Source organism: Podarcis gaigeae, assembly GCF_964106915.1.
Source record: "Podarcis gaigeae genome assembly, chromosome: 8".
NCBI lineage: Eukaryota > Metazoa > Chordata > Lepidosauria > Squamata > Lacertidae > Podarcis > Podarcis gaigeae.
In genome coordinates this window covers 81,350,713-81,374,817 of record NC_139684.1, presented here as the reverse complement: position 1 = coordinate 81,374,817, position 24,105 = coordinate 81,350,713, and the positions used below count along the sequence as shown (strand labels likewise).

At 45.7% G+C, this 24,105-nt stretch overlaps 2 protein-coding genes across 3 annotated transcripts; both read right to left on the bottom strand.

Annotated features, from left to right (window-relative positions):
- Positions 1 to 950: 950 nt before the first annotated feature.
- On the bottom strand, positions 951 to 8,787 carry LOC310851644 (trypsin-like). The gene is made up of 6 exons (XM_083754251.1): positions 8,371 to 8,787; positions 7,668 to 7,827; positions 5,071 to 5,245; positions 3,884 to 4,143; positions 2,980 to 3,116; positions 951 to 1,475 (listed from the first exon to the last, which is right to left on the bottom strand). Exons 2-6 carry the CDS (start codon positions 7,705 to 7,707, stop codon positions 1,326 to 1,328), a joined length of 762 nt encoding a protein of 253 aa, XP_083610377.1. The 5' UTR covers positions 7,708 to 7,827; positions 8,371 to 8,787; the 3' UTR covers positions 951 to 1,325.
- A 6,634-nt stretch (positions 8,788 to 15,421) lies between these two features.
- On the bottom strand, positions 15,422 to 23,007 carry LOC310850125 (apolipoprotein C-II-like). 2 transcript variants are annotated; one of them, XM_083751242.1, is made up of 5 exons: positions 22,931 to 23,007; positions 22,390 to 22,443; positions 20,600 to 20,666; positions 16,177 to 16,333; positions 15,422 to 15,643 (listed from the first exon to the last, which is right to left on the bottom strand). In XM_083751242.1, exons 3-5 carry the CDS (start codon positions 20,649 to 20,651, stop codon positions 15,553 to 15,555), a joined length of 300 nt encoding a protein of 99 aa, XP_083607368.1. In that variant the 5' UTR covers positions 20,652 to 20,666; positions 22,390 to 22,443; positions 22,931 to 23,007; the 3' UTR covers positions 15,422 to 15,552. The 2 variants fall into 2 exon arrangements, with proteins under 2 accessions (XP_083607368.1, XP_083607369.1); XM_083751243.1 differs by having other exon boundaries at positions 22,853 to 22,966.
- Positions 23,008 to 24,105: the final 1,098 nt, after the last annotated feature.

Genomic DNA, 24,105 nt, shown 5'->3' with positions numbered 1-24,105 from the left:
GTGTTGTGGCTATCCAATCGTACCCACCCACAACACAGGGTTTGGTTGTCAGGTCGCACTGCAACACGTGCCCTCTTTGAGGGAGGACACAATTTACTGCAATGCGTTATACACGTAGGGCTGCCTCTGAAGCAGTTCAGAAACTTCAGCTAGTGCAGAATTCAGCGGCCAGGTTGCTCACCGGAGCAAAACGGTTTCAGCATATGACCCCCATCCTGGTCCGACTGCACTGGCTGCCAATTAGTTTCCAGGCCCAATTCCAAGTGCTGGTTTTGACCTATAAAGCCTGAAACGGCTCAGGACCGCAATACCTGAAGGACTGCCCCCTCCCATATGAACCTACCTGGACCCTGGGATCATCTTCCGAGGCCCTTCTTCATGTGCCTCCTCCTTAGAATTGATGCACCACGCTGGGTTCAGGACTGAGTACCATAATATACGACTTTCAGATATCCTCATACCTTAGGAATTTGTCTGTACCTACCTATCGGCATTTATTTACCAAAGCCAGACTAAATGTATTTCCCTCGGAAGTTCTAAATGGCAGACTGAGAGGCATCCCCTATCAGAATAGGCTTTATTTATGTTCCCAGGACGTCGATTGTATGAAGCATATCCTATTGCATTGTGGGCAATGTGAGCAAGCAAGGGGTTAACTGATCAAACCCCTACTGGCAAATTTGCCAGGAAAATCTGAAGCCTCCCATATTAAATATCTTTCGGAAGACAGGTCAAATGATAAGACACTGGCCGTGGCTACGTTTCTTTCGGAGGTTATAAAAAACAAAGATCATTATGCCCTGGATAAAACAAAATGCCTTGGTTTCTTCCATCTTTCTGTCTGGTCGTTTTAACTGTATCTAGTTTTGAAATTGTTTTGTGGGTCTTTGGACCGCAATAAAGTTTTGGTGATGATGAGTACCATAATAAATAAACCCGACAATGAGGTAGGGTGCCCATACTAAGTTTTATTTTTTAAACACAGCAATGTAGTGCAAATTCCTCCTAGTCTTTCCTGCTTTCTGATCTGCTCACCAAGTCCATTCCAGTTTTCTACCTGTTGAAGACTTCTCCCAGCTTTAAATCTTGGGAACTTTAGTTCTGTGATTTCCCTAAGAACTACAGCGCCAAAGAAGGCACGCTTTACAGATTCTTAGCGTACTCACAAAACTACAATTCCCAATATTGGGCGCCACAGTTTTTTTGGGGCACCAGCTTTCACACTTTTACGCAGGTGGTTTGTTTTGCTGCAGGGAAGATAATCAGATGTGGCCTTTTTCCTAGATGAGGAACCCCCTTTTCCTTGAAGAAAATCCTCAAGTATCTCATTCATTGGCAAGCACCTCTTGGATCCAGGAGTGGTAGTTGCACACTGTTGTGTACACACCAGGTTTGTTTTTCTGGGCACATCCGGCACCCCAGGACACAACGCCGCTCAGTTTTCCATTACACACCAGAGGCCCACCAGAATCTCCCTGCAGCCAAGAGCAGACAAACAAAACATGACTGTCTGAACTAGAATAAGAGGAGAAACTGAGGCACACGAGAACACATCTCTCTCTCTCTCTCTCTCTCTCTCTCTCTCTCTCTCTCCTTAATCCTTCCCTCCGTAGGAATCAAGCACATTGTCCCGCAAAATATTAGTTATTTGTGTAGCCGAAGCTGTTATAAAAAATAAAATACATAAAATGGAATAAAATAACGTTACACGCTTAAGATAATTATTGAAGCCGGACACTATGTCAGATAAGAGCTTGCTCCCCTAAAGAATTTAACTTGTCATGCGTACAAACTTTTGTTCTTAAAATTACCGCTCTAAAGGCAAGGTAGGCCACAAGAATTAGGGATGAATCTGTCAATTTTGGTTTCTCTCACTTTCTCACTTCTCCAATCCTAAAATGAGTTTTCCACATTTTGGAAGCAATTTGCAATAATAATAATAATAATAATAATAATAATAATAATAATATTAATAATTCCTAGAGAAAATTGCTGAGCTTTTTAGCGCAAATTTCTCCTAATGTACGTTTGTTTGCAGTTCTGACAAATATGCACACTTTTTGCAAGCTGTTTTCCCTAAAGGTAAAGGGACCCCTGACCGTTAGGTCCAGTCGTGACCGACTCGGGTTGCGGCGCTCATCTCGCTTTATTGGCCGAGGGAGCCAGCGTACAGCTTCTGGGTCATGTGGCCAGCATGACTAAGCCGCTTCTGGCAAACCAGAGCAGCACACGGAAACGCTGTTCCCGCCAGAGCGGTACCTATTTATCTACTTGCACTTTGACGTGCTTTCGAACTGCTAGGTTGGCAGGAGCAGGGACTGAGCAATGGGAGCTCACTCTGTCACAGGGATTCGAACCGCCGACCTTCTGATCGGCAAGTCCTAGGCTCTGTGGTTTAACCCACAGCGCCACCCGTGTCCGTGTTTTTTTGCAGTTCTGACAAATATGCACACTTTTTGCAAGCCGTTTCCCCTAATATAATGCTATTTTCAATGCTATTTTCACCAAAGCACGCCTTTTAATCGACAATTTGTGTGCATTTTTGTTTGGACAAGTGCAGCACAAAATTCAGAGAAGTGCGAACTTTGAAGGATAACTGCATTAAAGTTCCTGTATTGCTTTGAAAGGCACGGATTAAGTAGTTTCTCGTGGGACGAGAGGATCATCAGGAAGAAAGTGTTAGTGTTGTTCATGATGAGCTGATTTACTAGTTCCAAGGAATGGATCAAGAAGTGTTGTGCAAATGGCTTTAGATACCTGTTAGATCCATAAATTACCATACAGGATATATTCAACACACACACAAAAAAAACCAGCGACAATTTGTCATTGACAAAGGACAGCTGTACATATAAAGGGCCCCATTACATGATTCAGTAGCTTAGGGCCTCATCAAATCTAAATCTAGCTCTGCTGTTGGGGCTTCTCCTTTTCCCCCTTCCCACGTGCCCAATTCAAGAAAACCAGTTTCCCTCTTACCTGGCAAGAGTCTTTGCCGCCCTCTACGTAGCCAGCACAAAACATGTTTTTAGTGATGCGTCCAGGATAGGAAGTCTGGCAGGCAGAGGAGGACAGAATCGGCAACTTCAGGCATTGCAGTTTGTCTGGGTATTCGACTGGGGAAAGAACAAAGGTGCGTCTCAGTTAGGGATGGTGTGAATCTGACTTTTTCGGCTCCCCAGTCGTAAGTTCAGCTCTTCACAATTCCAAGCCAGTTTGCCACTGTTATTATTTTGTAAAGAAGGGTCTCAGGGCAATATCTTGTACGCAGAGTGGTGCATGCTCTAGTTATCTCTTGCTTGGACTACTACAATGTGCTCTACGTGGGGCTACCTTTGAAGGTGACCTGGAAACCACAACTAATCCAGAATGTGGCAGCTAGACTGGTGACTGGGAGCAGCCGCCAAGACCATATAACACCGGTCTTGAAAGACCTGCACTGGCTCCCAGTATGTTTCCGAGCACAATTCAAAGTGTTGGTGCTGACCTTTAAAGCCATAAACGGCCTCGGCCCATACACCTGAAGGAGCGTCTCCACCCCCATCGTTCAGCCAGGACACTGAGGTCCAGCGCCGAGGGCCTTCTGGCAGTTCCCTCGCTGCGAGAAGCCAAGTTACAGGGAACCAGGCAGAGGGCCTTCTCAGTAGTGGCGCCCGCCCTGTGGAACGCCCTCCCACCAGATGTCAAAGAGAAGAACAACTACCAGACTTTTAGAAGATACCTGAAGGCAGCCCTGTTTAGGGAAGCTTTTAATGTTTAATAGGTTATTGTATTTTGGTGTTCTGTTGGAAGCCACCCAGAGTGGCTGGGGAGACCCAGCCATATGGGCAGGGTATAAATAATAAATTATTATTATTATTATCGTGAGGGATAAACGCCGTACCTCCTGTAGTCTGAGTGTTCCCCCAGCCTGAGACGAGGCAGTCCTCTCCTGCGCTGGGGCAGCTTGGGGAAATGTCAATGGGCTGGACAAAGGCGTTGAAAGTGACCGGCTGCGAGAGTTTGATCAGCATGAAATCGTTGTCCGTGGTCCGCGCATCGTACCCAGGGTAGCGGATAGCTTTCTCCACCTGGATGTGCTGTTCAGTACCTTCCTCCTGGCTGGTGTCATGCTCCCCAAGGTGGGCCATGAGAGTTCGGGGGCTGGAGAGAGAGAGAGAGAGAGAGAGAGAGAGAGAGAGAGAGAGAGAGAGACTTTGGTGTGAACTCAGAGTGATTCACAGTAAACCTTCTCGAGAGCAAATAACCACAAAGCCAGAAGCAGGCAGGCCGTGATTTTAACCCGGCCTCAACCTTGTGCTCCACCCAGAACCTGTGTTTTTAAAATCACGGCTCAAAATCACGCTATCAAAAATATTTTAAAATCACGCCATCAAAAATATGTAAGAGAGCAAAAGCAACAAAGAGGGGCTCTCTGAGCCTGCGCAGAGTGCCTTTACTGCGCCACTACTTCATACATGCCAAGTGCCCCAGGAAAAATGGGACACCCTAATTTTTTTCGCGCAGCAGCCAGCCTGCTTATATAGAGCTCCACTACAATGCAACAGTAACCATTTTCTGTAACTATCCAATCACTGAATGTCACTTTCAATCCCTTATTTGCATATGTGGACCTGAGTGAAAACTATCTACAGTATCCCTCTGCTGGCCCAGGGTGAGAACTTCAGTACATAACAAAAAATATATTTTGCTATCACCTGACCCACTGGGCCAGCCAAAGTCCTCTCTGATGCCTTATCCAAATAGCGTCCAGCATGCATGGCAAGTTTTCCAATCGGCAGATGATTGTCTTTTAAAGAAAAGTTTTTGGAATCTCTCCCAGTTTCTTTATGGGAAGCAGAGAGAGCAATATGGGGTGTGACTTTGAAGCAGATTCTATGAAAGTTCTGGACCCAAAACTGTTGTTTTCTTAGTGTACACATCTGGCTTTCCCCAATATACTGCCAGTTCTGTAACTCGGTTGAATACCCCTGCCAAGTCCTTTCTGCCCCAAGGAGTCTGCAATGCAGCCATGCTTGCTTTTTAAAGAATGATCCATATAAACCCATCGACCCTACGCATTAAACTCACGTTTTGTAGCAATGGGCAGCCGAGATGACCCAGCGGTCATTAATGAGGGAACCGCCACACCACCGGTAACCGGCACCATAGGTTAAGAAGACTTGCCAAGGCTGGGAGTGAGCCGGACACTCGTACCCAGCGATGATCTTATCGTCGTCATCGTAGCCTTTCAACGGTGTAGCTGCTGCAGGAAGACAAAACAAGCGTGTACCGTCAGTGGAGCCTGGGGGTTGCCAGTTCCTTCCCCTGGCAGGGGCTCCTGTGCCTTAACACAAATGGCAGGCCTTTGTGCAGCCCAACAGGATCTTGAGAAGCCTTCAGATTTTAGGAGTTATCTGGAACTGGGAAAGGAGATGTGTTTCTCAAGCAACAGACAGGTCACAGCACATGGTGAGTGTGCAATGTTTTGCATGCCCCACAAGTGTCCTGGAAAATCCTGGACATCCCGTTTGTTATCACGAGGGAAATGATATATAATGAGATGAAAAAGATGTTGAAATATACATTTATTAAGAAACCAGAAGCGTTTTTACTTGGCATTGTAGGAGAGGATATAAATAGACAGGATTGTAAGCTGTTTTTATATGCAATGATGGCGGCAAGAATATTATTGGCGCAAAAATAGAAACAAGAAGAACTACCGACGAAAGAAGAATGGAGGATGAAACTGATGGACTATGCAGAGCTAGATAAACTAACAGGAAGGATTCGAAACCTGCGGGACCAGAGATTCTCAGAAGACTGGAGTAAATATACGAACTATTTGAAAAGTAATTGTAATGAACAGATTACGCTAGTAGGGTTGCAAGAAGTTTTGTAAGGAGGATTATGTGAAATATTGCAAAAATAGACTATGAAGAGAATTGTTAGTTAGTGATAATTAAGAGTAATAGAAAAATTAGGAAATGCAGAATAAGTGATAAAAACGGAAAATTGCCAGAGGAGCTGACGGAAGTCAAAAACATTGTATAAGATAAGAAATTCTGTTATATGAATGTTGGAAACGATATGTTTAAAAAACCAATAAAAATATTTTTTAAAAAAGAAGAAAGAACAGCGGTCATTTTGGTTGCCACAATCTCACATGATTTATTGTTGCAATTCCCTCCCCCACCACGTGCGTGTTTTTTCAGGGTTGTGTTCTTGCATGGCGCCCCAACACACACATTTGTGAGCACGGTGCCTTAAAAAAACCCCCACCTTTTTTGGGGGGGCATGTTGTGAAATTGTTCGAGATTGCAGCAACCAAAATGGCCGCCATGCTCTAGCAATGAAAAAAGGGGGAGATGTTGCCTCAGAAGATGTCATCCTGGTTTTGCCTTCAAAGTGTTGGAGGGTATGAAACTATGGAGGGGATACAGATGCATGGTGGGCAGAAATACAAAGCTGGGAGACTGAAACTGATCAGGGATGGAGATGTAAGGAGGAGGACCCACATACTCAGTGACTACTACTAGGCTAGCCATGATGGCTAGGCTTTACTCCATGGTTGGAAGAAGGAGTAGGCCTCTGGATGCCCATTGCTAGGAATCACATGTGAGAAGAGTGGTCTTGTGCTCATATTCCTCTCGAGAAATTCCCATTGGGTCATCTGGTTGGCCCCTGTGGGAACTGCATCCTGGCTGATCCAACAGATGTTCAGATATTCTTAAGAACCACATTGCAGCTTTGGCTTGAGACCCCCAACAAAACCACAACCATGAGCTGTAGGTCTGTAGCCAAATGTGCAAAGCCCTCAGCCTCAGGCCACTTAGCTGCCCGAGTCATGGAGGTGGTTCCCATGACCACGTTAGACTCATGGGTGTGCAGTTCCATCATTATTATATAAAGCGTTGTTGTTGTTGCTGTTGCTGTTGCTGCTGCTGCTGCTGCTGCTGCTGCAAAACAGGAGGTTGATCCCTCATGCTCTCTATAGGTGAAGGAAATTGAAATTGAATTGAAATACTTTATTGTCACTTGTACAACTTGTATGCAGTGAGATTACACGAGCACCCCCACTCAGCTCTCTTAGTCTTAATTCCCCTCGTTTACTGACGCACACCCACGAAACCCAAAAATCAGTTGCCCTGTTGTTATCTTTTCATTCAGCAGCCTAACAGCCCACGGATAGAAGCTGTTCTTTACCCTGTTGGTGCAACTAATCATGCTTCTATATCTTCTGCCTGAGGGCAGGAGATCAAGAAAGTGCCGGCCAGGATGTGAATCATCCCTGAGAATTTTCCTCACTCTCCTGAGGCAATGCTCTTCTGCTATTTCATCCAGTGGATACACGGGACAGCCCATAATATCTTGTGCTGTATTCACCATCCTCTGTAGGCACTTCCTATCAGCTGATGTCAAACCAGCATACCACACCGTGATGCAGTATGAAAGGACACTTTCTATTGTTGACCAGTAGAAGGAGATCATCAAATGTTGATTGGCATCGTTCTTTGACAATATTCTGAGGAGATAGGGAATGCCCCTATCTGGCAACATCGCCTCAGATGTTAGGAAGGGGCTTGGACTAGATGACACTTGGGATCCCTTCCAAATCTATGATGCTGAGCTTCAGGAGAGAGAGAGAGAGAGAGAGAGAGAGAGAGAGAGAGAGAGAGAGATCTTACCTGCCGCACCCAGGAGAACTGCCAACAGGAAAATTGCCATTGTGTCACAACGAGACAGAACGGTGGTCACCCTGGATCCTTTATATTTTAGCCATCACCTCCCCTTATCTCACAGCTGCTCAGTTGACAGGCCAAAAATAGAAAGAACAGCCCCCATTATCTACGTTTTGAGGGAAATAGTTGTCGGTTCCACCTGACACATTCCCTGGATGGGAATTTTAAAATAACCCAGAACGGCGCACCCTGTTCTAAAAGCGGTCAAGGTAATGTAGGCCTTAAAGCGAAGAGTTGTTTCTTCCTCCTCTTTCTGCTGTCTGTTCTCAGCATTCAGGCTTCCATGGACTATTTGCCTTCTCTCCCATAAGCCGCTATAAGGATTTTTGAGATCTAAGGGTGCTAAATGGCAGTCACTGCTGGACAGAGCAATCCAAACTATAGGTAGCTGAGGCAAATGTAGTTTCGAATTCAGGAGATGTTGGGTTCTCCTGGCTAAACTGGGGCTGTGGACCTAGTAACCTGTGAAGGAGGGCTGGGAAACTGGCCCTCCAGATGTTGATGGACTCTGGAGTGCCAGCTTGGTCCCACAACCGTGGCCTTGGCGCTGAAATCTGTGGGTGCCCAGCCCCTTTGTGGGGAATTTTGTGGGTGCTCAGGCACCCAGTGGCCCAGGGAGTTGGCATCTATGGTTGGACTCATCTGTCACCTGGGAGATGGAGCAAACTTGTTTTCGCCTGCTCTGGGAGTCCACGTCATCTTTCATGCCCCACACAACACTTCACTCCGATTGTGATGGTGAACAGGCTGGCCGATGTGAGCAAACAAAGCTATTCGCAGTCAGCTGCCGGCCTTGAATGTTGCTCCACGATCGATGAGGCAAGACACCTCACTTCCCCCTGAGGGTTGGACTGTCCTGCCATGACTTTTAATAAGTACAGGTTTTTGTCCCCGCGCCAAAGAAACCGAAAGGGTCAAGTTTACTCCGACCGCAATTAAATTACTACCGCTTAATGGGTTGCTAATTTCACCGAAGGACAGCTTGACTGGCGACCCTGGCGCGGAAACACAAGGACACGCTTGTTTGCCAGCAGATGACGGTCTGTGCTTGGCAGGTGAAGTTTTTGCACCTTGCCAAGTTAAACACACTTCAAAGGCACCTGTCTGGGAAAAATATGTACCCTCAGAGCAGGGCCGAATTTCCGAGGGGGTCAGGGAACAAATAGTATTTGGCTGCAAGCTGTAAGATATCCCAATGGCAATCTCACACACATGCCATGTTTGAAAGCTGGTTTAAACTAACCACAATTACCTTGAATTTCTGCTTAACCCTCAAGAAAGAAAAGCATTTCGCTGGCCAGCTTTAATTCAAATCCATCCAACCTCCTTTGGGGAAGATTCTCAGGAAGGGTGGAAGGAACTTGCCCATGTGAAGACCACCTGGTGGAAACCCTTACACATATGGTTCTTAACTGTAAACTATATGCTGATCTCCGCCAGCAATTTCTAGATCAACTCTGTATCCCCCAATGGAAACCAGAGTTGGATGCCATACATTTTCTATTACTGGGGAATGCTCAGGAGCTCACCAAATTAGCGGCTAAATATCTCTATTTGATTTTTTGTCGTCAAAATGCACTGCAGACGTCTGATCTTCCTGGACTCCTAGAGATGTGAGGACAGACTGCTCTGCCTCCTTCCTTTTAGCAAATGTTTTGTGCCACTGGGGAAGTGGTAATCCTGTATTGATTTGTTTTGGTTTAAAATTATTTCTTGAATGCTGGTGCCATAATAGGTAAGAATTTAAAAATATGCACCGGTGTGAAGGTGTCCAGTGCAGATGTACGTCCAGTGTGTACGGGTTCACGTGGGTGTGTATTATTTACAAAAGTGTGTGCTTCTCCACACAGCGCATAACTATGGGAACTCACACTTGCAGGAGGATGTGAGGGTCACCAACATGGATGGCTTTAAAAAAAAGGATTGTTGGACAAATTCATAGGGGAGAAAGCTATTGATGGCTTCTAGTGGTGATGGCTCTGCTCTGCTTCCATGGATTCTGAATACCAGTACAGGAGGGGAGAAATGCTCTTGTGCTCAGATTCTTCTTGTGGGTTTCCCATGGGTGTCTGGTTGGCTGTTGTGAGAACAGGATGCTAGACCAAATGGGCCATTGGGCTGATCCAGGTGAAAGAGGAGAGCGCAAAATATGGGCTGAAGCTCAAAAAACCCGAAGATCATGGCCACTGGTCCCATCACCTCCTGGCAAATAGAAGGGGAAGAAATGGAGGCAGTGAGAGATTTTACTTTCTTGGGCCCCATGATCACTGCAGATGGTGACAGCAGTCACGAAATTAAAAGACGCCTGCTTCTTGGGAGAAAAGCAATGACAAACCTAGACAGCATCTTAAAAAGCAGAGACATCCCCTTGCCAACAAAGGTCCGTATAGTAAAAACTATGGTTTTCCTAGTAGTGATGTATGGAAGTGAGAGCTGGACCATAAAGAAGGCTGATTGCCGAAGAATGGATGCTTTTGAATTATGGTGCTGGAGGAGACTCTTGAGAGTCCCATGGACTGCAAAAAGATCAAACCTATCCATCAGCCCTGAGTGCTCACTGGAAGGACAGATCGTGAAGCTGAGGCTCCAATACTTTGGCCACCTCATGAGAAGAGAAGACTCCCTGGAAAAGACCCTGATGTTGGGAAAGATGGAGGGCACGAGGAGAAGGGGACGGCAGAGGACGAGATGGTTGGATAATCTCGAAGCTACCAGCATGAGTTTGACCAAACTGCGGGAGGCCGTGGAAGACAGGAGTGCCTGGCATGCTCTGGTCCATGGGGTCACGAGGAGTCGGACATGACTAAATGACTAAACAACAAGAACTCTGAGCCCCTTTAACAAAACCACAGCTCCCAGACTAAACAACAACAACAACAGGAGTGATCTTCTTCTGTTCTCATGTTCTTATGAGGTGGTCCCACTCGCCCACACTCAGCACCCCTGTCCACAGGTTCCCTGTGAAGAGGGATTGACTGTTAAACCATTCTGGGAATTGTGGCTCTGTAAGGGGGAATAGCGGCCCCCCCAACAACGCCCAGCACCCCTAACAAACTACAGCTCCCAGAATTCCTTGAAGGAAGCAACGACTGCTTAAGGAGGTGTCATATTTTAAAGATAAGGGGTGCATGTGGCCTTAGGTCCTGGTTGCCTCAAGGACAAGGTGTATCCCAGCTCAGTCCTTGAGATCATCAGCAGGAGTGACACTGGTTGTTCCCTGAGCTGGAAAGGCTCATTTGACCAAAAAAGAAAAAAAAAGAGCCTTTATTGTCATTTGCTCACTGTTGTGAAATTCTCTGGCAATAGAGAAAGCAGGTAGCTTCCGTTTCCTGGGGGGGGGGGGATCTATTCTTTCAGGCCTATGCAGTCAATAAAGAAGGCATCTTTCCACAACAGTTAGCTGATTTCTGGTTTTAACTTGGTGTATGTTGTGGTTTATTTTAATTGTGGAGGTTTATGTAAATCTGTTGCAATCTGCTTTATCTTTTTGGTGCGGACCAAAGGGGGCAAACTACCCCAGAAGGAGCATGATGTGTCCCCCACCAGAGGTGCTAAAGGGACCCCTGACCATTAGGTCCAGTCGTGACCAACTCTGGGGTTGTGGCACTCATCTCGCTTTATTGGCCGAGGGAGCCGGTGTACAGCTTCCGGGTCATGTGGCTAGCATGACTAAAGCCACTTCTGGCGAACCAGAGCAGTGCACGGAAACACCATTTACCTTCCCGCCAGAGTGGTACCTATTTATCTACTTGCACTTTGAAGTGCTTTCAAACTGCTAGGTTGGCAGGAGCAGGGACCGAGCAATGGGAGCTCACCCCGTCGCGGGGATTTGAACCGCCAACCTTCTGATTGGCAAGATCTAGGCTCTGTGGTTTAACCCACAGCGCCACCTGCATCCCTCATTTTTAAAAAATTAATTGTTTATAAATATATTTGCTTTAAAAAGAAAAAGAATTAAAGAAGTCTTGGATGCACCAGATGATGGTCTAATTATTTGCAGCGCTGAGTGACCTGAGGTCAAGCCTTAATAAAAAAAACCTTTTAAGCAGCGCTGACACCAGAGACTAGCAGTTTGTTCATAATTGGTAGTGGTGTGGGGGTAAATTTTGAGGAGTAGGAATTTGTCATGAAATCTTCAGAACAGATTATGGGGAACCTCCAGCTCCTGGGCCAAATTAGGCCTGACCGGAATTTTCATATATTTTTCAGGGTGTCATCTGATGATTGACAAGAGGGCAACCCCACCCATCTGTCAGCGTGGCCTGTGGATGAGCTCAGGATTTAGCCAGCCTAGATCCTGCTCCTCCCTCCCACCCTATAACCATCAAACCTGCTCCTAGCTAGACTTCAAGGCAACACATCAGATTTTATTATTGCCTGTGGCATGACTGCAGCTGTACAAGTGGTTGCCTGGGAGTAAGCTCCATGAAACACAGCAAGGCTTACTTCTCTGACGATATAAGTTCAACTTGCAAAACACACTGGGCTTTAACAAATTATCTTCAGCCAGCTGGAACGCAACACCTTTGGCTATTAATTAAACAATCCTGCAGATAAACGTCCACCATCTAAATTGCTATCCTGAAACAGGAGAGCGGTCAAAGGAAAGGGACGACGTACCCAGCCTCTCCTGGATTATTTCCCAGAATGGCTTTTTTTTCCTGTGATAATTTATCACAAACAAGCTTGAAAGCTACAAGGTCATCTCATATGTTTGCCAGGACAAGGAGGGTCTGTCCATTACCCCAGTACGCTGGAACATATCCTCACTCTTGCTGTGAAAATAGTTCCAGAGTTCTGTTTCCTTGTACTACACCACTGCAAATTTGTCTCCTAAGCAAACAGGGTGGAGATTAAATAGAAAGGCACATGTATTAGTGTATGCCATGCTACTGGACCATTGTAGGATGTTTCAAAGCTCTCCACAATGGCAAAACCAAGACGCCACACTCTCCCAATTCTTAGGTTTTTAACCATTTATTATTTCGCTTGTGCAATTTTCTCCAAGCCCTGGAGGTGGCGCTTGGAAGCAGAAAATGTTCAACTGAAGCAACGGAAGCCTAATTGGTGAAGATGCAAACATACCTACTGTGGTTTAACTCAGTGTCAGGATCTGGGAAGGTCCCCCCCAGGAATCACAACTAAATATCTGTGACAGATGGCCCTCTAAGCTCTGCTTAAAAACCTCCAGCTAAGGCTCTGAAAAGACCCAATATGGAGGCCAAATGGCCGAAGTATTGGGAATTACTAGAAAAAGATGGAGATAATTGGAGGTTGCAGAGTATGGAGAAATTAAAAGACAAAGTGCGAGATTGGTTACATTACGCTCAGATTAAAGAGGTTTTTAAATTGGATAAAAAGATAGGATTCCAGGTGGAAAAATCAAAGTTGGAAACGGAACTGTTAGAACCTAAGACTAAGGTACTTTCCAGAATGTATAATTTGCTGTTAAAATGGAATACACAAGATGAGACGGTCAAATCGGTTATGATAAAATGGGCACAGGACATTGGGTACAATATTATGTTTGCTGACTGGGAAAGGTTATGGACCACCGGTCTGAAATTCACAGCATGTAATGCCTTGAAAGAAAATATTATGAAAATGATATATAGGTGGTACATGACCCCAGTCAAGCTTGCAAAAATATACCATTTGTCTGATAATAAATGTTGGAAATGTAAAGAAACTGAAGGAACGTTCTTTCACCTCTGGTGGACCTGCCCTAGAGTCAAGGCTTTCTGGGAAATGATATATAACGAGTTGAAAAAGGTATTTAAGTATACCTTCCTTAAGAAACCAGAGGCCTTTCTTTTAGGCATCATCGACCAGAGGGTGTTAAAGAAGGACCGAACATTTTTTATGTATGCAACAACAGCAGCAAGGATACTTGTCGCTAAATACTGGAAAACCCAAGATTTGCCCACACTGGAAGAATGGCAGATGCAACTGATAGACTATATGGAATTAGCAGAAATGACCGGCAGAATTTGAGACCTGGGAGAAGAGGCAGTGGAGGAGGACTGGAAGAAATTCAAGGACTATCTACAAAAATACTGTAAATTGTATGAGTGTTAAGAAAGATGCAAGATTACAAATAATATGGCACCATTAAATTAGTTGAAAGGAATATGAAGATAAGTAAAAATATACGAAAAGTTAAATTTTGGATAAATATCATGTCAAAATTAAGCTTTTAAGGTTTGGGTTAAATTATCCAAAGTTAGGGATACAATATTTGAAAATTATACAATAAGAATTGAAATAAGGTGATAAATTGCTGGATAAAGTTTGATAAACTTGGAACGCAGGAACGAGGGATGTGAGGAAGTCCAATGAAGTGAAGAAAGCATGATTATGATACTTTGTTTGTTTGTTCTTTTTTATTGTATTAAGAAAATCTTTAATAAACATCTTATAATAAAAACCTCCAGTGAAGGAGAGTCCACCACCACTCGTGGGAGTCTGTTCCACTGCCACCAGAAAGTTCTTCCGTATGTTTAGTCGGAATCTCCTTTCTTGTAAACTTGAAGCCATTGCTTCGGGTCCTAACTTTGGGAGCTGCAGAAAACAGGCATGCTCCATCCTCAATGTGACAGCCCTTGAGATATTTGAAGATGGCTTTGATACCTCCTGTCATTCTCCTCTTCTCCACGCTAAACACACCCAACTCCCTCAACCGTTCCTCATATGGCTTTGTTTCCAAAAGCCTTTATCATCTTGGTCACCCTCCTTTGCACACATTGCAGCTTGTGCATATCCTCTTTGAATTGTGGTGCCCACACCTGGACACAGGACTCCAGGTGTGGTTTGACCAAGGCAGAATAGAGCGGGAATATTCCTTCCCTTGATCCGGACACTAGACTGCAGCCTAGAATAGCATTTGCCTTTTTTGCTGCTGCATCACTCTGTTGACTCATGTTCAGCTTGTGATCTATGAAGACCCCTGGATTCCTTTCACATGCACATGTGTCTCCCCCCCCCCAATCCTATATTTGTGCATCTGATTATTTCAAATATAGAAACTTGCATTTGTCCCTGTTGAAATGCATAGTCAGAATGCTGAGAATTCTAGCTCCCTCTAACCTCGCGATATCTCCCCCAAAGTTCTTAAGGTGACAGTTGAGTGGCAGGTAGGGGAAGTTGGTGGGTGGCAGAAATTAAAGTCAGCTTGCATTTGAAAGAGAACTTACCTCGTTTGTGCTTTCCGAAGCATTGCGCAAATCAATTCGCAACCGTCCTTCGTACACTTTTTTGAATTTTGCGAGTGAGTCCTCAAGCCAGGTAATGTGTACAAGGATGCATATGCTAATGTTTGCAAAAAATAAAATAAAAATGCATGCGGTGGTGGAAAATAATGAACGCCAAAATAGCTTCGCAAAAAAGGGTGTAATTATTGTTTTGTCGTTGCGATTGGGAACCTTAAGGTTCCCAATCAAAACAGAAAATTACATTCAAGAATGTGTCTGTCGGCATGCATTCACAGCGAGAAGCAGCTGAATTTCCACGACGACCTTTTAATATAAATAAATAGAATGCAAACTGATGTGGAAATGTGGAGAACCCAGCTAGCGACTGGAGAAAAATGAGCTGAGAAAAACACACACCCTGAAATGCCTCTCCTTATTTTGTAGCTCATCGGTTGAAATGTCAACACTTTCCTCCCTCCCAAAGAAAGAATGCAACTCACAAATCAGCACTTCAGCAGGAAAGGAGCTTTATTCATTTCCTAAGCACGGGGGCATCTTTACAAGCACAATGTATGAAAAAAACGAAGGCTTCCCTGAGCCTCAGCGACTAGTCTCTGCAGAAGGGAGAAAGCTGGACGACATTAACTCTCACTTTGCAGCAGGTGGTAAAATTGGTCGGAGAGTATGTCCGTGTAGGTCTTAATCCTCGACACACTGTTTTCGTACATATTTCTGGAAAGGATAAAGGAAAGAAGGGTTGAAGATGGGTCGTCAGTGGCCACATCCACACCATATATATTTAAAGCATAGTGGCGCCGCTTGAAACATGGGATCCCCTTTTCCAAAGAATTCTGGGAGATGTAGCTTCTTAAAGGTGCTGGGTGTTGATAAGAGACCCCGCCCCCATTCCCCCAACAGATCCATAATTTACAGAGTTCCCTAGGAAGAGGGATTGGCTTGCGAAACCACTCTGTGAATTGTAGCTCTGGAAGTGGAATAGCGGGCCTCCTAACACTCTAAGCACCCTTAACAAATGAGAGTTCCCAGGATTCTCTGGGGGAAGCCATGACAGTTTAAAGTGCTATCACAGTTCTGCAAATACAGATTTTGAACTCGGAGTGGACCCACTGAAATTAATAGATCTGAGTTAGTTATGTCCATCAATTTCAATTTCTGAGTATGAGTAACACTGGCTACAACCCGAAATTATTGGAAAACCTCCCTCCGTCCACCTCCTCTCTGGTTGTCCCCTGCCTTATTCTCACATTATTGGCTTTGTGACTTCCAGATTTTGGATTTTCTCTAGCCAGCACTGGGCGGTGCTGGAAACTTGTCCCCAGGCCCCTGTGACTTTCTCCTTAACTTGAGCGAACAGTTCCGGCTCCTCAGCTTCTCGCTTCTGCAAGCGATAGCTGGAGACTTCTGCAAAAAAAGGTGAACAGAAAAGAAAAAAAAGGTAAACTTAAGATTTTGGGGACGAATTGCTTTATTTATTGTTTGCCTTTCTTGGGTGATTGAAATGGTGACTTTTGTTTTGAAGTTATTGTAAGCCCCTGGGAGCTTCCTGTTCAAAGAGAGACGTAAATTCATTAAGGGAAATGAAACCACGGTGTGTTCAGTTTGGGCCTTTCCTTATGACCAGGGCCAGTCCATGGCATTTTGTCGCCTGAGGCGGAGGACAAGATGGCGCCCCCACCATTCTGTATACAGAGGGTGACTGGGCTGGCTGTGAAATCTTACTTTAAAGCCACCATGCGGATAACATCTTCCCGCACACCTGAGGGCAGTACGCTAATTTAGGGGGTCCCCTGTCAGAAATACCTCGGCTTAATGTGGATTGTGAACTTGTTGTATCTCTTTTAATTGCGTGCCCAGGCGGAGACAAGAGCCGCCCGGAAGAAATGTATGACTTGACAACATGTTATGGGATTAAATTGGCCACAACTTTATTTAAACTTTCAGATGTAGGAAGACCTTGGCTTTAGGCATTGGGTGCGTATTCCTCCCAGTCCCCAGCCAGGGATCTGAAGAAGAAGAAGAGGAGTTTGGACTTGATATCCCACCTTTCACTCCCCTTAAGGAGTCTCAAAGTAGCTAACAATATCCTTTTCCCTTCCTCCCATACAACAAACACTCTGTGAGGTGAGTGGGGCTGAGAGATTTCAAAGAAGTGTGACTGGCCCAAGGTCACCCAGCAGCTGCATGTGGAGGAGCGGGGAAGCGAACCCAGTTCACCAGATTATGAGTCCACCGCTCTTAACCACTACACCATGCTGGATCCCTGATCTGAGGCACAGCAGGGTAATCAGGTCTGTCTGGGAAGTGGGATGGCTCTGGAAGACATTTGTTTACGCAGAGTGCCCACCCCCATTTCACCCGCAATGCTGGGGATTGCACTGACAACCTTTCAGCGTATGGCCAGGGACTCCCCTCCGACTCAACCCTTGGGATCGCCGCTGGGGGGGGCATGTATCACCACTTCACGCCCCCGCCCCCAGGGCCTGATTTAGATTTGATGAGGCACTAAGCTACTGAAGGTAATGGGGCCCTTTATATGTCCAGCTGTCCTTTGTCAACAACAAATTGTCGTGTTTTTTTATGTTGAATATATGCTATATGGTAATTTATGGACCTAAAAGGTATCTCAAGCCATTTGCACATGTTGCCATGCAACCGGTCCATGCCGAATGCAGGCACCCTATATATAGATATGAGAAAACCAGTGATATTTTAGGGAGCAGGCTAGCAGGCAGGGCCCATTATAGGACCCTACACAACACAAAACACCGTTGCTGTATGTAGGTTTTATTTTACTAGTTTTTTATCTTACATTTTGGAAATGTACACACAGTTGTTTTTCCCCTTTAATTTTTTTGGGGGGTCTCAAGAGAGCGGGACCCTAGGCTATAGCTTGTTTAGTTTATATGTAAATCTGGCACTGCCACCCACCCATTTAGTTGTGACATCTGCTACGGGGAAGGCAAAACCTGCCAATGCAGAGAAATTCCTTCCTGGCCCCTTAACAGCAACCATCCTAAGACCGTAGCAGCGCCCGCATACCCGTAAAAGAATTTAACGTGTAACAAAAGAGCATTAAACCAAGGGAGGGGAGGGTGGGCGAAGCTCTGGAGCTGACTGTGCGCTCTCAGGTAGGCTCCACTCCTTTCAACTACGCGAAGAGCTCCGCCTCCCCTTGACACAGATAGGTTCATTCAAACTGAGGTTTGGCGGAAACCTCAAAGGGCTGTGATGCAGGGAGGCGGACCAGGAACTTTTGCCATTGTCTCAGGGATTGGGGCGCCGCCCACAGCCACGCAAAGGGTGCCCTCCAGTTTTGACGGGAGAGCGGTTATTCCACGGTGGCGTTCTTCCCCAACTGCTGCTGCCCTCTCTTCCATAAATCTGGATATTCCCTATGCAATTGGTGTAGTTCTCTGGATTTTCAAAGTCAAAGGAATCTCCGGATTTAAGGAAGAGAAAGTGTGACGTGGAGAAGGGGCAGGGCCGTCTTACCCATAGAGGCTAGTGGCGCAGTGCGCCAGGGCGCCAAGTTCTGGAGGGTGCCAGGGAGGAGGCGAAGGCTGGATGCGGCGCCTCCTGGCATCAGCTCGCCGCCCTTGCCTACCTCCGCCATGCTGCGCCAAAGCAGCGCTGAGCTCAGAGCCTCCGTCTGCCTTGGCCACCACGGCATGAAGCGTCCAGCTAAGCCAGGAGGTGCCACATTCAGTCTCTGCCTCTTCCCCGGTGGAGGAGCCACCCTCCAGCTCCTCCAGCCCCACTGGCAGTGCCGTCCTCCCTAAAAAACTCAGGAGGGGGCGGGGGCGGCGCTGGAGGGAGCTTTGCACCATGGCACCGGCTATGCTTAAGATGGCCCTGAGAAGGGGGAAGGAATTCAAGGAGATGCAAGGAATTTGCAATCCACATTAAGTCAAAGTATGGACGGGCCCTTATCCCTCAACGGGGAGGAATGGCCAGGGGCTCTGGAGGAACAGCCAAAGAATTGCCATCATTGTCCGTCCCCCCCCCCATCACAAAGGCATCTGCAGCCTGAGACAGTTGCCTCAGTCTGCCTAATGGTAGCATTGGTCCTGCTCACAAGAAGTAGGACTGTAAATGAGGTGCAAGCTTTTTACATTTAGATCGTCGGCAATATATTGTCTTTCCATGAGGACTAGTGGCAAATTATAGCTTTACCAAAAGCTTAAAACGCACGTTTTCACTTCCATGTGTCTCAGTTCAGCATGCCATTAATGCCGAAAGACGCGTCTCACTCTGAAAAATGTTAATGTTTTCAGAACAAACAGTTCTCATGGTCAGATTCTGATTAAAGCTGCCACATCAGAATATATGATGATGATGATAATAATAATAATAATAATAATAATAATAATAATAATAATAATAATAATTTATTATTTGTACCCCACCCATCTGGTTGGGTTTCCCCAGCCACTCTGGGCGGCTTCCAACAAAGATGAAAGATACACTAAAATGTCACATATTAAAAACTTCCCTGAACAGGGCTGCCTTCAGATGTCTTCTGAATGTCAGGTAGATGTTTATCGCTTTGACATCTGATGGGAGGGCGTTCCACAGGGCGGGTGCCACTACCGAGAAGGCCCTCTGCCTGGTTCCCTGTAACTTGGCCTCTCGCAGTGAGTTGCCACCGACTCCCCCCCCCCCCCCGGCAGCATTTCAACAGGTGCTAGTTGGGTGACCACCTGCAATTGAGGATGGGGCTCCTGTACCCTTAATTAGGGTTGCCATATGTCCGGATTTTCTAGGACCTTAGGCAAGTGAATCGAAAAATCACTTTTTTAGGGGCGTTTTTGAAGAACAGCTCAAAAAAGCTCAACAACGTTTGGGGTGTCCTGGTTTTTACATTTTGAAATATGGCAACCCTACCTTAACTGCAAAAAATTTGGAAGTGCAACTTATCTTGCAAAGAGAACCAAAAGGCTGAAGCCGTGACATTCCACCTCTCACATAAATCTCCGTCTTCTGCATGCTGACTTGCATTTTATCAGCTTAATGGAGTTTAAATGCACACAAACGGTAAAAAGCGCAGGAAACTTTCAGATTGATTGCAGCCATTTGGGATGTGCCCTGTTCAAGGGCCCTTTTGCCTGATCCTATCTGCCTTTTACACTGCACATCGGAGCATAAAACCGTTCATGATTTCCACTTTATAAGCACAGTCGTCAGCTTCTGCACACACCACAAACATTTAACGCACGCTTTTTTGGTGCCACCCCAAAGCATTCTGGGAACAGCACATCGTTAAACTGTGGAACTCTCTGCCACAGGAAACAGTGGTGGCTGCCCACCTGGATGGCTTTAGAGGACTGGACCAATTCATGGAGGAGAGAGGCTATGAGCGGCTACTGGCCAAAATGGCTGTCCTGTGCCTCTGTTGGGAGCCATAGGAGGAGAAATGCTCCTGTGTTCAGCTCTTGCTTGTGTGTTTGGCATCTCGATGTCCGCTGTGAGAACAGGATGCTGGACTAGGATGGGCCACTGGTCACGTTTTATGTTCTTATGATTCACCCCTCACAGAGCTACAGTTCCCAGCAGCCTTAACAAACTACAAATCCCAGCAATTTGGGTGTGTGCGCTTTCAATGTACAGCGCATACAGACATCTGTATACAGACACGCCTTCTCAAATCAGCAATCGGAGGAAACTTGCCTGAGCAGAAAAGCACTAACAGGAGCGACACGGCCACAAGTTTCAGATCCATTTTCACAACCGCCGCCTAGGATGTCGAAACACAAACATTCGCTTAGGTAAACCGGGTTAGGAAACAGGCAAAGCTGAACCCCTCGCGGGATATAGCATGTCCTGCTGTTTCCCAGCCAAAACAAATCCCCCCCCCCCCACATGCAGATCAGTCGGTAAAGCACGAGATTCCCTGGAGTTGCCGACCCAACGGCCATGATATGTGTTTGCTGAAACATTTTGAATCTCACAAATAAAACGTTGCCAGATAAAACATAGTCCTTTCTCGCCCTCTGTGCTAGGAGGGAGGATTGCAGTGTTTGGGGGTTTTATTTTTAAGTTGAATTCAGCCAAATGAGCAGATTCATCATACACAAAAAACACATTTTGCTTACGTTGATGGAAGGCAAAGAACTCTGGCAATGAGCATTCTGCAGTGACCTCCTTTGTAATGTCTTATTTTGAATATTTCAGGTGGTATTTTAGCTTACTTGTTAATTTGCATTGTCTTGAATGTATACTTTATATTTGATTTTCTTTTGCAATGCTTTATTCTGGATTGGCTTTTAAAAATAATAATATTGAATTTTATGTTACAAATTTAAATTTAAACGTTAAACATCAGCACCCTCATTTAGGATTCCCTGAATGCTTCGACTTCCCTCTGCCTCTGCCCTTCTGTGGTTACCTTTGTCAATCTTTTTCTTTTCAACCGCTTCCTTTAATTTTCTCTATTTTTTAAAAAAAGAATCCATTTCTACCATAGTTTTTCGTACTGTTTTGGATTGTTTTGGATTGTTTTATTTGACGGATTGTTTTGGATTGTTTTATTTGACGGAGGTTGTAAACCGCTTTGAGATTATATATATATATATATATATGCAGGTTTTGGTGTCCTCGGGTGTCTTCCCGTGTAAAAGTTGGGGTGTCTAGGCGACGTTTCGAGAAAGCAAATATATATATATATATATATATATGCTTTCGTAGATTTTCACGGGTACAGGAATGCAGGTTTTGGTGTCCTCGGGTGTCTTCCCGTGTAAAAGTTGGGGTGTCTAGGCTAGACACCCCAACTTTTACACGGGAAGACACCCGAGGACACCAAAACCTGCATATATATATATATATATATATATATGAATGAACTCATATATATATATGAACTGGTGTAGAAATAAAAACAACAATCTGATTGGTCCTAAAAAAACAGGATGCTGGACTAGAACATTTTAACCTGATCCGATTAATCTTCTTATGTGCTTAATGAAGCTACATAAATGACATTCACAGTACACATTTCGAGGTATAATGCTGAATGCTGCCGTTCAGCAAAGCCGAGGTGGGGAACATATGAGTGGACTACAACTCCCATCATACCTGACCGCAGGCTGGGGCTGATGGGAGTTGGAGTCCAGCAAAGCATCTGATGGGCCACAGATCCTCCAGCCTTGCAGGAACGGCTGCAAACTTTTCAATAGCCTCTGCCTTTCGTATCTCTAACATCTGTCCGAGATGCAGGGATTAAGCAGGTGAAGCTCTCCCCGGCATTAGATATTTAGTGGGAAACGTGCTTTGTTTCGGCGTGAAAACATGTTAAAGCCGCAAGAGCATGTCCGGTGGAAGAGACTCCCACAAGATCTAGGTGAGATTCCTGCATCGCAGTGGGTTGGACTAGATGACCCTCGCAGGTGGAAGTCCCTTCCAGCTCTACAATTCTATGATTCTATGAAATACGGCGGCTAGTAGAAATGGAGACTTACCTCTCAGTTTAAATTGCTGCGTTCCTTCCTTTTTGCTTTTAGGGAGACCTAAAACTAAGCAAAGAAGATATACAGGTAAACAGAGCCCATTTTGGAAAAATGGTTCTTCCCCTTTCAGAATCAGGAGGTCAGCCCTTGACCTCCTTAGAACAAGAATTCCAAAAAGCCTCTTTGATTTCCTACCTTGTTCTCAAATATGCAAAAATATAAATGGACTGAGGGCAAAGCATCCAAGGACAACAGACAACATTTTTTTTAAAAGGTGGGGGAATTATAACACCAGTTCCTAAATTCTGCAACACTCCCCCTCCCCCGGCATTGGTCCCTGGGTCTCCAAGGAGCACATGTTAATGTGATGGATCTCCCCGTTGGGTCCTGGCGCAGCCTCAACATCCTCATCTGTTGCATGGGTACAGGAGTCAAACACGCAGACAACTTCTCTCCCCCATTTCCCTCGTCAAACCTGGCTCCTGCTGGTCTTTCCAAAGGTACAAGGGAGATGGCCGCAGAGTTAAGCCCCTGAGTAGACAAGCACACTCACTCTCTGCAGCCGGCGCCGTCCGTGTTACCCTTCCCTGTCCCAGAATTAGCCACCGCGCATTTATATGAGACGGCGCTCTTGCAGCCACAGCCCCACCTTCTCCCATAATCCTCTTGGCCAAATGGCACATCCCCTGACATGTCCAAAGTTCAAGCAAACAGGTCTGAGCTGCAACACCGATGGACGAGAGTTTCCAGCGAATATTCGCCTCTGTGAGCCAGCAAGCTGGGAGGCTCAGCTGAAGAAGAGTTGGGACACTGCCCAGTGATGAAGTTCTCCCATCCATTACCAGCTTTGGAGCCCCAAGAGTTTAGGACATGAAGTAGAGCCCTTCTGGATCAGATCAAAGGTCCACCTAGCCCAGGGTTTCCCAAACTTGGGTCTCCAGCTGTTTTTTGGACTACAGTTCCCATCATCCCTGACCACTGGCCTTGCTAGCTAGGGATGATGGGAGTTGTAGTACAAAAAAGCGCTGGAGACCCAAGTTTAAGAAACGCCGATCTAGGCCAACGTCCCATTCTCACAGTGGTCAGATAGATGCCTTTGGAGGCCCCTCTCAGAGTGCAACAGTGCTCTCCCCATCTTGGGATTGGCAAAAACTGGTACCTAGAGACATACTGCCTCCAACAGGGGCTGTTAGCTACTGGCAAGCCGCTGGCCTAATCCGTATGGAACCAGCCCTCCATGTTAGCAGCTTAAAATGCAGTGAGGTCACGGGAGGCAGGGATGTCTTCCCCTGATACACAGGACCTCCAGGGGTCCTGATTTTCCAGTCCCGGAATTACAAAAGCCGCCCTGGCTTCTGATTTGATCCCAGAAGGTCCCTATTTTCCCTGCCAGCGCTGAGTTCTGGGAGCAGGAAGAGCCAGCGTTTGTCCCAAGCGATGACGATGGCGGCTGCGGCTGTGAGGGAGCATCCTATTGCTGCTCCATGGCTGCCGCTGCTAGCCTCCTCCCTTGGGCAACTTATTATTATTATTATTATTATTATTATTATTATTATTATTATTACTATTTATACCCCACTCTCCCCAGCCAGAGCTGGGCTCAGGGTGGCTAACACCAATAAAATCACAGTAAAAACATAATAGGGGGAAAAGAGGGGGAGGACAATTTAAAATACAGGTTAAAATGCAATTTAAAATGCAGCCTCATTTTAAAATAGCTGATAAATC